This window comes from Leptonotus elevatus, chromosome 3 (genome assembly GCF_054856555.1).
Source record: "Leptonotus elevatus isolate MCC_2025b chromosome 3, RoL_Lele_1.0, whole genome shotgun sequence".
In the NCBI taxonomy this organism is placed as follows: Eukaryota; Metazoa; Chordata; class Actinopteri; order Syngnathiformes; family Syngnathidae; genus Leptonotus; species Leptonotus elevatus.
Window position 1 is genome coordinate 10,606,679 of NC_141241.1, and position 12,360 is coordinate 10,619,038.

Here is a 12,360-nt window from a genome sequence, read left to right on the forward strand (position 1 = left end):
CCATATCATCTATTGTCACACAAATGAATAAATAATAATAAAGATCAGGGATAGAGGCAACCTTTTCGCCAGACAATTTGCTCCTTGGAATACTGTTGGATGGCTGTTGAATGTGAGACATTAGCGCTTTAATTATCCGCATTCTCAGAAAATGATGGAAGGACATTAACTCATTCACTGCCATTGACGGCTATAAACGTCAAAAATTCATTGGAACTATTTATATTATTTTAACATTTTTTTTCCCACTTTTGTTAACCAAAAAGTGAAAACCTAGAATTTTTTTATTGTACATTTAGAACAGATATAAAATTTGTGATTAATCGTGAGTTAACTAGTGAAGTCATGTAATTAATTACGATAAGAAAATTGAATCGCCTGACGGCCCTAATTTTTTATAATATATATTTTTTTAATTGTGTAAGGCGATTAAATGTTTTTAATTGTTCTAAATATACAATAAAACAATTCTAGGTTTTCATACTCTTGTTAACAAAAGTGGGAAAAATGTTAAATATAAATAGTTCAAATGAATTTTTGACGTCTATAGCCGTCAATGGCAGCGAATGAGTTAATAGATAAAGGGCTCCGTGGCTGTGAGAGGTCAGTTCTACCGGAAATCCTTTTACAAGCACAAAGTATTTGTTTTTTCTTCCCAACCAAAAGCATAATCGCTCCGGTGTGCAGAATAAACACAAAGCGAGACGAGGAGGCGGATTTGTGATGTGAGCGGCGAATGAAGGAAATCGAAACAGATCCCAGGAACAATCCTTCCTCCTGCTTTCCCGTCTATCACGCTTTAAACCTTCAGCATACAATAAAATGTCAATCTGTGCGGATGTGTTCTACCTTTACGCAAAGTAAACAAGCTGTAGGCAGGATGGCTATTTTTCTTCGGGAACAGCCTCTAAAGCGCTTCTAATCTATGTGTATTGTCGCAAAATGAGCACCGGTCTTGTCATACTTTGGCCCAGAAAACAAATTAAGCACCAAGCCCACTTTAGGGTTTTGCCATAAAAGAACAGTGGGAGTCGTTAGGGTCCTGGAACTTGACCAAAAGAGGAAAAAGTGAAGGAAATAGATACAAGTATTACAGAGCTATCATTAGACAGAGCGGGAGAGGGAAGGGAAGGGAAGGGAAGGAAGCTCAGGGCATAAACAGTCGTAATGAGCATCATAAATCAGCAAGGCGCAAAAAGAAAAGAAAACGAGCTAAAAATATGAATGCATACAAAAGGATGAGAGGGTATGTAATATGTGTAAGTGGGGCAGCAATGGGCGAAAAAAAGAAGAAGATCATTTGGTTTCTGCTTTGGTGAATTGTACTGTTTTCGTGGAATGTGCAACATATGCTCGGCAATTACAATCCGCTGTTTGGTCGATGCATTGTTAGGAAGCTATTCAATTAAGTCTCAACACTGATGCTTGGAATGGCCATATCACTTAATTGCTTTGGGTGATTACGGGATGAAATGAACCCATCCATCCATTTTCTATTACCGTACAATTCTCTTCTTCAGACTTGCGGGGGACTTTTGGGGCAAGAGGCCGAGCACACCCTGGATTGGTTAGCAGCCAACCTCAGGGCACATATAGTCTCGTCAAACTGTAACAACCCTTCCCATAGTTACAGTGACATATATGGACATTTTAGACAAGTCTGCTTACATGGAGGACAACAGAAATTAGATAATAATTACTGTTGAGAAAAAGGCTCCAGGACTTTCTCTCTCCTAAAGGGGGGCTGAGATATATATTTTTTTAGATATATCTTAGAATATCAAATAAAATGCTGGAGGGTCTTAACTGTAGCACCTCTTAACCCCAGTGTAGCGCCAAATTACCATAAACTACGTCTTACATCAATTTTTTTTTTATCGATTATCAAAAATGATGATGAATCAATTTGATAATAAACTCAACTCCATTTTCCTCCAGTTTATTCAAAACCCAATACAATTATTATTTCTACATAGTCAACCAAACTAATCAGTAGGGCTGGGTTTAAAAAAAAATCAAATAATTGATACCGAATCGATTTTCCTTTTTAAGCCCAATGTCTATTCATAAAACCATGAATCGATTATTTAAATTAAAATGTAACGTTTTTCCCATAAATTCCTAAGAAAATAGAATTTTAAAGGCCAATTTTTTTTGTATCTTACTGTTTTCTAGACATTTACTGTTCACGTGGATTTAAAAGTATGTTCTTACATTTATGAAAGGCCTGACTTGCACTTTAAGACAATTCCGAATATTTTAAGTTTATATGTACAATTAAATTTGAATTATGACAAATATTTGCTGATGTCAATGTTTGTATAACACTTAAATGATTATAACACGTGATACTTTCATTAATAAACTAAATCATTAATCATTAAATCAAAACTTACTTTGGAACTTAATTTTTGGGGAGTTTTTATCATGTCCTTGACATTTAAAAACAATTGATGTTCCCTAATTAATCGGTATCGGATTGAACTGATGTGAATCAAATCGGGAAAAATCCAAATCGAATCAAACTGAACTCTTGTGAATCGAAATCGAATCAATTGAGGAAATTCGATTTGATACCCAGCCCTACTAATCAGTTTATTGATTGCTATGGCCATCCCTAATTAGCGAGCGTATTCTAGTACATACTGGTTGATGACGGGCGTGTAGGCCGTCCTGTCCTCGTCGATGACCGACACCATGAGGGTGATGAGTTTTGGCCAAAAGTCCAGGTTCTTGATGCATGGTCCCTGCTCCTCACGTGGGATGTCCTGCTTGCGGCTCTGCAGAGAAGGAATTAAGGAAACGTTAGGCCACGCCACTAAGTTGGCTGTTGAAATGGATTTTGCATCAGGAAAAGTGGAAGTGGTTCATTAACTCATTCACTGCCATAAATTCATTAAAAAAAAATAAAAAATTAGGGGCAAGAGGCGATAATTTATTTAAATTGTTTTAATTAATTGCATGACTTCATTAGTTTTATATCTGTTCTAAATGTACAATAAAAAAATTCTAGGTTTTCATCCTCTTGTAAATAAAACTGGAAAAAAATGTTAAACTAATAGAAATAGTTCAAATGAATTTTTGACGTTTATAGCCGTCAACAGCAGTGAATGAATTAAAAAAAAGAAAGAACACATTATAAAAAATTCGGGGCGTCATTAAAAAATGTCATATCTGTTCTAAATGTACAAAAAAAATCTAGGTTTTCATACTGTTGTTAACAAAAGTGGGGAAAAAAATGTTAAACTAATAGAAACAGTTCAAATAAATTTTTGACGTTTATAGCCGTCAATGGCAGTGAATGAGTTAATAAGAAGGGATAGTCAAATAGATGTTATCAAATACAAAAAAAATCAGCAAACGTTCCATATAATGTATAATATAGTAATTGTCGAGCGTGACAAATTTGAATACCCAAATTTAACAGTCAATGGACTGAAGTCCATGTAGAGATTTTACACTGATTCTAAACATGTTCTACATTCGTTAAACTGTTTCTTTTTCAAGTCCAGCAGAATCTTCAACGGTGCATTCTACACGCGAATCCATAATTACATTGAAAATGACAAATAATATTTGACATAGCCTCCAAAGAATATACTCGTTTCCTTTTTCCCATTTGTTTATGTAAATTGGCCCATTACAGATGAATGGAAAACGGTGAAACTGGTTGGATTCTGTCGCTGAATAATTTAGCGGGAATGATCTAACAACCTTCAGCATATTGACTTTGGTGCGGCACACAGGGGCGCGTTGTTGGGAAGAGTGCTTGGGAATTGGAATGACAACATGTATCCATCTATTCCTCAGCATTCAATTGCCGTCATCAATGATTAACTTTGCGTTTTCGGTGCTGTATCAAAAAGATCCCGTTGCGTGTTTTGCGACGTTGAGGAGGGCGAGCGAGTTTAATCTCGGCCGAACAAGGACGCAGATGATGGTGGTGTTACACTCAATTCTGGGTTGCCTCCTTTTAATCATGCGGGCTTGGGGCCGCCAGAGTAATGAAAAGAGATTACGTCATTCGGGCAGAGGGCTTCTTTCCAATTCTTGCAGTTTGCCTTTTCTGCTCTACGTGTTAAAACATGAAAAATGCTCCGAGGCACTTTGAGCTTTAGATTCCCCAGACTTGGGAATTGCCAGCGTTAACAAGATGGAGACAAAAACCTATAGTGTTTTACTGTAGAGAAACTAAAGGAATGGTAAAGCAGTTCCTATGCTGAATCAAAGTAGACATTTACTTTTTGCTTGAATGGAGGCGACCGCTCAGCCACTGAGCCACGCCGCCCCTGATACGGAATGTTAACTCATTCACTTCCAGCCTAGTAAAGTTGTATCTTTGACGTCTCTAGCCATCAATGGCAGTGAATGAGTTGAACTCATTCACTGCCATTGACTGCTATAGACGTCAAAAATTAATTTCAACTATTTCTATTAGTTTAACATTTTTCCCACTTTTGTTAACAAGAGTATGGAAACCTAGGGAAAAAAACATTGTACATTTAGAACCGATATCAAATTTGTGATTAATTGTGAGTTAACTAGTGAAGTCATACAATTAATTAATAACAATTTTAATAACAAAAATTAATTGCCTGATACCCCTAATTTTTTAATAAAAATGTTCTTTTCTTTTTAAAATAAGAAAATATTATTATAATTTTTTTTATAATTAAAATTGCTTTAAAAAAATGTAATCGCATGACTTCACTAGTTAACTCACGATTAATCACAACATTTATATCTGTTCTAAATGTACAATAATTTATATTCTAGGTGTTCATACTTTTGTTAACAAAAGTGGAAAAAATGTTAAACTAATAGAAATAGTTCAAATGAATTTTTTACATCTATAGCCGTCAATGGCAGTGAATGAGTTAATGAGACACATAGGAGCTGTTTTTATTTGTGGAAACAACTGTATAATGTCTCCTTTAAGATAAGTTCTACAGAATGTTTTCCATTCTAATCAACTTGGGAAATTCCAAAATGCTTTTCTAGGTTGACGGCAACTAATCGTAGCGAGGGGAATTGTTAGCGGTGCGCGACTAAATTCATGTTCAATTGGAAGAAATGAATAATGAAAAGAACGTCCCTGCAGGGTGGGGGGGGGGGGGGGGCTTTAAGTCAGTCATGGAAAATCCTCCGCGCGCAGGTGCAAAAGTGAAGGACGCATTTGAAGGTTGCCTCTATGGGCTGCATCTTGCATTCTGTTAAAACTCCCTTTGCTCATTTGTATTCGTCTCAAGTCATCATAACCACATTGTTAGATGTGATTAAGCCGCTGCTTGTTTGATTTATTTATTTTTATACATTCTGTGACGCACCAATGGGTTGTAATCTCACTTGCACAAGGAGGAGAATATGATACGGTAATATTGGATTGCACCTTAGCACTACTACTACTTGCTTGAGGCAAACGCAGCAAGATTGATAGCAGCGCATCACTCTTCCAGAGGCTAGCCTGTGCTTTATGTTTATTGTCTGTTGCTCCCGGGTCACGATGTGTAGGAATCAGTATTTGCATGCAAACTGCCCGCCTATTAACGCCCCCCCATCAATTCAAATCCAAATTGCAGTCCCAAATTGAGTGGTAATGTGGATGATTTCTGAGAGAACGCAAAAAAGTTTTATTAAGGCGAGATGGGAGAGCTGAAGATGCAATCTCTAGGTTTTGGATGAAGGAAAATGTCATCTTCTCATAACTCATTAGCTGTCATTTAAATTCAAATGTTTCTAGTGCACTGTGATTGGCTGGCGATCAGTCCAGTGTGTACTTACACCTGGGTGAGATATCATTGTTTGTAATTTAACACCACATTTGGGCATGAGCAAAAGTAGGCCTATGTGAGGTGTGCCAGAAAGGTTCCGACACTGATGTCAGAAAAGATACATTCCAAATCCAAACTATGGGGATTTTTTTCAGAAATAAAGTCTTTTTTTTTTTTTCCATTAGAAGCCAGAAGACAGCTGGTATGTGCGAAAAAAATGTCTGTACTTGACTATGGTGACCTTTTGTACATGAATGGACAGACTGCATAATACTGCCTATCACCGTGTTCTTCGTTTTATCACATATTGCAAAACCTTAACACATCACTCTTTATCAGTGTAAATACCAAGGCTGGCTGTCGCTTACTCGCCATATGGACGGTGGATCACAGTTATCTTTTCATCGAAAAGCCTATCCAAGGTATGCTGCCAGTTTATATATACTCACTGGGGAACACTTTTTTTTTTTGCTAATTTTTGGGTGCAAAATCCAAAAGTGGTCTCAGTTTTCTCTATCGTAAAGTTTTTGATCTATAGGATGTAGTATATTTATTTACTTGATTTATTAAATGTATAATTAAAATTGTATTATTTTTGATTTAATATTTAATAAATGTATTTGATTTTTTAATCGCTTTGGAAAACCCCCCAGCATAAAACTAAATCGAAATTAGACCGTCATGCCCACGGTTACAAGGTTAAGAGAAAAGCCAGCACTAATCCTCTTAATTCTTACTATGCTATCTTCCTGTTTGCAGATATTGATAGAACTGACCTATTGGGATCTGCGCACACATCTCGCCACACTGCCTCAATTGTGGCTGCACAGACAATTTGCCACGTAGCTGTAGATGAGTCCAATCATAAAAAGCTCTTCTTACTACAGTCTTACTACGGCCAGATCAGTGGAATTTTGCTTATCTGGAGGAAAAAAACTTGACATGCTTGAAAAAAACGGACTGCAATTTTGGAATCAGCGCGCCAATTTTAGTTTTAATCAGCATAAAAATCGAATCACTTAAAAAAAATTAAGTTCCCCAGTGTTATCTGCTAGCAGTCATAAGGGCTCATCTCAAGTCTTTTGTTCGCAATGTTCCTAGCTCCTCGTTGTTCAAAACATCAACGCGACCTGGTAGATGTTCTTACACTGCCATATTAGGAGTGTTCCAATCGTCTTAAATGTGTATCAAGGTGCGAGGATTGAGCATAAATGAAGTTCCAAGGACTATCTTAATTTGAGGGACCTCTGATGTATCCTATTATATTATATCCTATATGTATCATGAAAGAAGTCTTATTGTTCCTACTAGTTTGAATATTACATATTTTGTATATATTTGTGGCAGTAAACGTAAACGTTTTCAGTCTCGAGAAAAAAAATGAAGGATTTAGCCTCACTGTTGAGATGTGTCGTTATGCCTCTTGCAAAAGTTCCACAAGCTTCACAGTGAATGAGCCATGTTTTTTTCCTCCACTCTTCGCCACTTACCATGACTGATCTCCTTGCATTTTCTTGTTGAAAGCATCCTTTTACTGTGAGGATTGTTGAATTCATTAAGCCAGGGTCCCCTGCCTTAACTTCTCCCCTTCCTCCCGCTAGTCATTTCATGCCCGGGCGGAAGCGGCGAGCTCGGTTGTCACGTTACGCAAGATGCCTTGTTGTATCAAGGCTACGTCTCGGCCTGCCTTGTAACGAGACGGGGCTTTCAAATGAGTTGTAACCACGGCGACAGCGAGGGGAGCGAGTGTCTGTGACCACAATAATTTACGGTCACAGTGAGGTTAGCTTTGGGGCAATGTCTTTTCCCCCCCTTTGTCTTGTGGACTGTCGCTCTACATTGAAACAAGTACAAAACGATGTAATTAGCAAAAGTGCCGGTGTGGTAATTGCCTGCAACACCTCTGGCAGTTGAAACAAAAGGAAAGTGCATTATTCTACTTTTGGGGCAGATCGCATCCCATTATAGCCTAAAACGGACATTATCTTCCGAGGTCATAAAATCCGGAACAGTTGCCTGATAATCCACCCGGACGTGGCCAATGAAGGAAAACGCCTGGAAATCCTTAATGCGGCCGAGTGATGCTGTTTCCAGAGTCTCTGTTGCCTCATTTAAGAGCCTCCCGTTGGTCCCGGCAAGCCAGCAATATTCATGAAGACTTTAAAAGGCGGCATGGGATGATGTTATTTTTGCACATTGCACTGCCTGTTGATTTGCCGGCCACCTTTGAGTCTTTCAACACATTTTATTGCAGACTGAGAGTAACAAATGATGCGACAACTGTGCCATGAGAAACTGGTTGCCATTTGAGGCCATAGGAGCTGTTAAATTGCGAGTCACATTGAAGTAAATATTCCGTTTCTTATTACGTCGGAGCATCCTTTTTTTTCTCCCCCACAGTCATATTCTTTCCTGTGACATTTCTGCATTTCAGCAAAAGCACACCTGTAGCATTAATCTGTTAGCTGCTAATTTAGGTGAAATCTCCCGCTATTCACTGATGTCTCCTAGTCTTGTTTCACTTTTAAGGCAGCTTTTTTTCCCAGAAAATTTTGGTTGGTATCCAAATTTGATCACTTTTGGTTTGTTTAGTGCTGGATGTTTCACAGCAGGACGATGACATTTTCAGTTGACGTTTGGTAGCAAAATGGCCACGACTTAAGATGAACACAAACACATGCATTTTTCTGCTTAATTCATATTTCACAAACACAATATTACCTAATTTGCTCCCAAAAACGTATAAAAAAGCTCTTTTATATATTGCCATGGTCCCCAAAAACATATTTGTATGTTTTTTTAATGCTAGAGTATACAGAAGGCTTTGATGTAACATCTGACCTGAAGAGGTCGCTTAAAGCAATAGTAGTTATTACAAAAAACAACCAGCAGGCAGCAGCAGAGTATGAAAGATCAACCAGGGCCATGTTGCAAATAAGCAAATAAGTGTTTTCAAAAGATTTATGAATAATGACGAAACTTAGTTATATTCTAATGCTAATTGCTACAAAACGAAAACAGATGCAAATATACTTTTTTCCCCTGATGAACGAAGAGACTCTAATCTTTCTTTTGGTAGGTTCCATGTTTTTATAGCAATAGAACACAATATTCTGTAGGCCTTGCAAAATCAGTCAAAATCCAGTAAAACAGCCGGAAGCGAAGGGGGTTGCTTCAGTAAAAATGGCTGTAATAAGACTTTATAATGTTATTCCATATAGTACTACTGTAATCTAGAATGTCTTTAGGGATCACTAAATTATCTAATAGACCTTAGTGTACCTAATCTAATGTACCTAATTCCAGTGTTATTCTATTACCTGCATTATAATAGTGTATTTTGTTAGTTTACCCTTGATGTTAAATACATTGTATGTACAGTCATGTATAAATTGTAAATGTCGTGTGTGGATCAAGATTGAATGAATCAATATTTGGGCAGCATAAAATATATATGATGCAAGTAAGAAGCTAAATCTTTCAAACGTGTACTGCTCTCAAGGGTATATTGTATGTATGTGTGATTTCTGGAGTGCCTGCCCATAGCCATGCATTACAGCCACCATTTTTTGCGTCTTCAAAGAAAGCTGTTCAGGTTTTGACACTATTATCACAATCAGACTCATTCTTATACTTTCCTCTCATTGGGGTTTTTCACCTATGATTTGGAAGCAACCTGTGCAAAGATCTTTCATTTTAAAGCAACGCCTGGACTACAAGGAACCACAAAGCAATACTGTATGTGTTGCTGGATGTTTGGATGTTATCTTCTGGTGATGGGTAAGGGCACACACTATATAGCTTTACAGGATAGCAGTCACGAGCCTAGCCACTAGGGGTGGGAATCTTTGAATGTGTCACGATTGAATTCGATTCCGATTTTTGGGTCTGCGATTCGATTCAGAATACATTTTCGATTAGGAGCGATTTTTTGATTCAAAATTATTTGATTGACAATGGTTTTTGCTTCAATCGATAGATAGATGTGCAAGGAATTGTAATGATCTACTCCAGTCTGACTTGCTAATGCTAATTAGCGCGCTACTCGCGGGTCCACGCTGAAAAAAAAAAAAACTTTTACTGGAATAACGTGATCGTGACTTTTTCCTTCTACTCTCTAATGTGGCTACAACTTAACAGTGTATTAGACCGCGTGGAACCACACTGCCCCTCAGTGGCCAAACCGGGTACAACATGAACAGCGCTCCCAATAAAGTCACACACAGACAAAGGCAAGACAGTATAAAATAATTTAAATAAAATCGATTTTGGGACATTTAAAATCGATTCTGAATTGTACTAAATGAGAATCGCGATTATTATGAGAATCGATTTTTTGGGCACACCCCTACTAGCCAGCATAGACAGCCCCCCCGCCCCCCCCCCCCCCATCTCAGTTAGATCGTATTTTATCATTCCGGGGTCTCCTGGCCTTTAGTTTTCTCAGAATAAAAAAAACAGTACAATTTATCCATCCATTTTCTATAGCGCCAGTCAATCGCACAGAACATGCAAACCATCACTCTTATCTTTGGGCAATTTAGAGTCTTCAAAAAATCGGACATGCATGTTGAGAGGGAGTACCAAAGAAAACCCGTGCAAAGAATAAGAAGAACTCAACTACCTTAAATTTGAACCCTGAACCTCAGAACTGTGAAGCAGACGTACCAGCCCCTAGGCCAACGTGTTGCCCCTCTTTTAAATAAAATGCATCTATAACAGGAAAAAAAAAAGTGTGTCCATGGCAATTCTGCCACATCTTACATGGTCCAGCAGCTGATTGTACAATTCGTGACAGTTGTCGAAAATGTATTTGTACGTAGAATCCAGGCAGGCTTTCACGCAGTCTTTAACCACCTGGCTGGCTCTGGGCGGGCTCTGGAGCTCTTGAACCTAAACACACACACAAGCACACAACCATTAGTTTAAGTGATGGCTCTCACTCTTAGCCTCGATTGTGAAGATCCAAGCCCTTCACTGGAGCTAATCACATCACCCACATCTCTCGGCTGCCACTAGGGGCAACGCCAATCAAATCACTTCATGGTCAATATATGCGAGCGAACACTTGGAAAAAAAATACTTGTTAAACTCGGGCCCTTTTGTCATCCCTTTTACTGGTACACCATCTACAATATTGCACCCGGTCTGTGAGCACTTACGGCTGAATGCATTTTTGAAGAAAGCCGCTATTGCATTTCGATCAATTAGATAACAGGGCCTCTGTCGATTCGAAGGGGTAGAACATTAGTTTATCCATGTGTTACAGCAGATTTTTAATTTTCGTAATCCCTTAATGGACCGGCGTTTAAAAATGTGTCCTGCTTGCTGTCCATGCATAAATCTCACAAAATATTGATGTTCCCTTGCTAACGCGATTGAACACCTCCGAAGTTTGGTTCAAGTGAGTGCTGTTGCAATTTCGGTAATGTACATACAGTTCCATGACTCAAAAACTGTTCAAATGAAATCTTAAAAGGTGAGTCAGGTCAAGTGAGAGTTGCAGCGTGGTAAATGCAATTCAACCTTCCCCTGCAATCCATCATTGTGCCGCTAATGTTATAATATCGCCGTCCACGTTCGGACTGTGTGGCTGTATATGACTTCCTGGTGGAAAAAGGCGAGCCACTTACATCCATTATGTATACTACAATTGACGTGTGGCGGTCATGTGTCTCGTCTAAGAGATGCTCGCGGACATGTCGGAATGCACGGTGCGGTCGTGACACCAGAGAGAATGCGGTGGTAACCCAAAGTGAAATGTTTCATTCCTTCGCTCACGGATGCCGTCTTAGCTGTGCTTCGGCGTTCAAACACAACGCGGGAGCTGAATGGACATTTTCATTCGCTGACTGTTGAGAGAGGCGGAGGTGAGGATACGAAGCAATGATGCCGGAAGCGTTTTCAATACTGCGCAGAGGCTTTACTGTATAGGATCCGTTTCGTAAGCCTCCAGTCAAGGGCTCGGTGGGGATAAAGACGTGCACCGTTTGCTTTTGAATGGTCAACAGTGTTGAGAAGAGTGGCGGGCATATTTCAGGAATTGTGAGATTGAATTGATTGCAGTGAAATGAAATGAGCCCCAAATCAATGGGAGTTTATGCTTACAATGAAATGTGGGAGGATTTTATGGTCGTGAGCATTATTGAGTGTTTCAGAAAGTCAAGGTTTTGCACTAAAAGCATGACACAACATGAGAAAAGTTATTATTGCTCTGCTCCATCGTCATTTATCACCATCTTGATGTTTTTATCAATTTATTTCAATTATTTACCATACTCCGCAAATACAGCCCTCAGTGGTCGATACTGGTAGTCAAGGCTAACACCACAAGAATGGAGACTAGGCTAAGACCTCCAGGCGCTGACACTATGTCAAGTCCATTGAGGCCAAGTCAAGACTAAGGTCTGGATCTGAGAAGATGAAACCAAGCCAAGGTCGAGACTTTGATGTGTTGAGACCAAGAAGTCAGAATCAAGGCTGAGAAAATGTGAGAAAAGATCAAGGTCAAAACTTTGAGGAGTTGAGACCAAGTCAAGGCCAAGAACATTTGAGACGGATGATTTTGGAGTACAGGACTTTGAGCTAG

General features: G+C 38.8%; 1 protein-coding gene across 4 annotated transcripts in view; it reads right to left on the reverse strand.

Moving 5' to 3' along the window:
* Window positions 1-12,360, reverse strand: part of unc13c (unc-13 homolog C (C. elegans)) — a 125,783-nt gene that overhangs the window by 46,033 nt on the left and 67,390 nt on the right. For all 4 annotated transcript variants that reach the window (XM_086070781.1, XM_086070780.1, XM_086070782.1 and 1 more), the window contains 2 exons: window positions 10,536-10,664; window positions 2,647-2,780 (listed from right to left, as the gene is read on the reverse strand). In XM_086070781.1, the coding sequence (XP_085926907.1) occupies window positions 2,647-2,780; window positions 10,536-10,664 (263 nt within the window). The remainder of the gene's footprint in view (window positions 1-2,646; window positions 2,781-10,535; window positions 10,665-12,360) is intronic.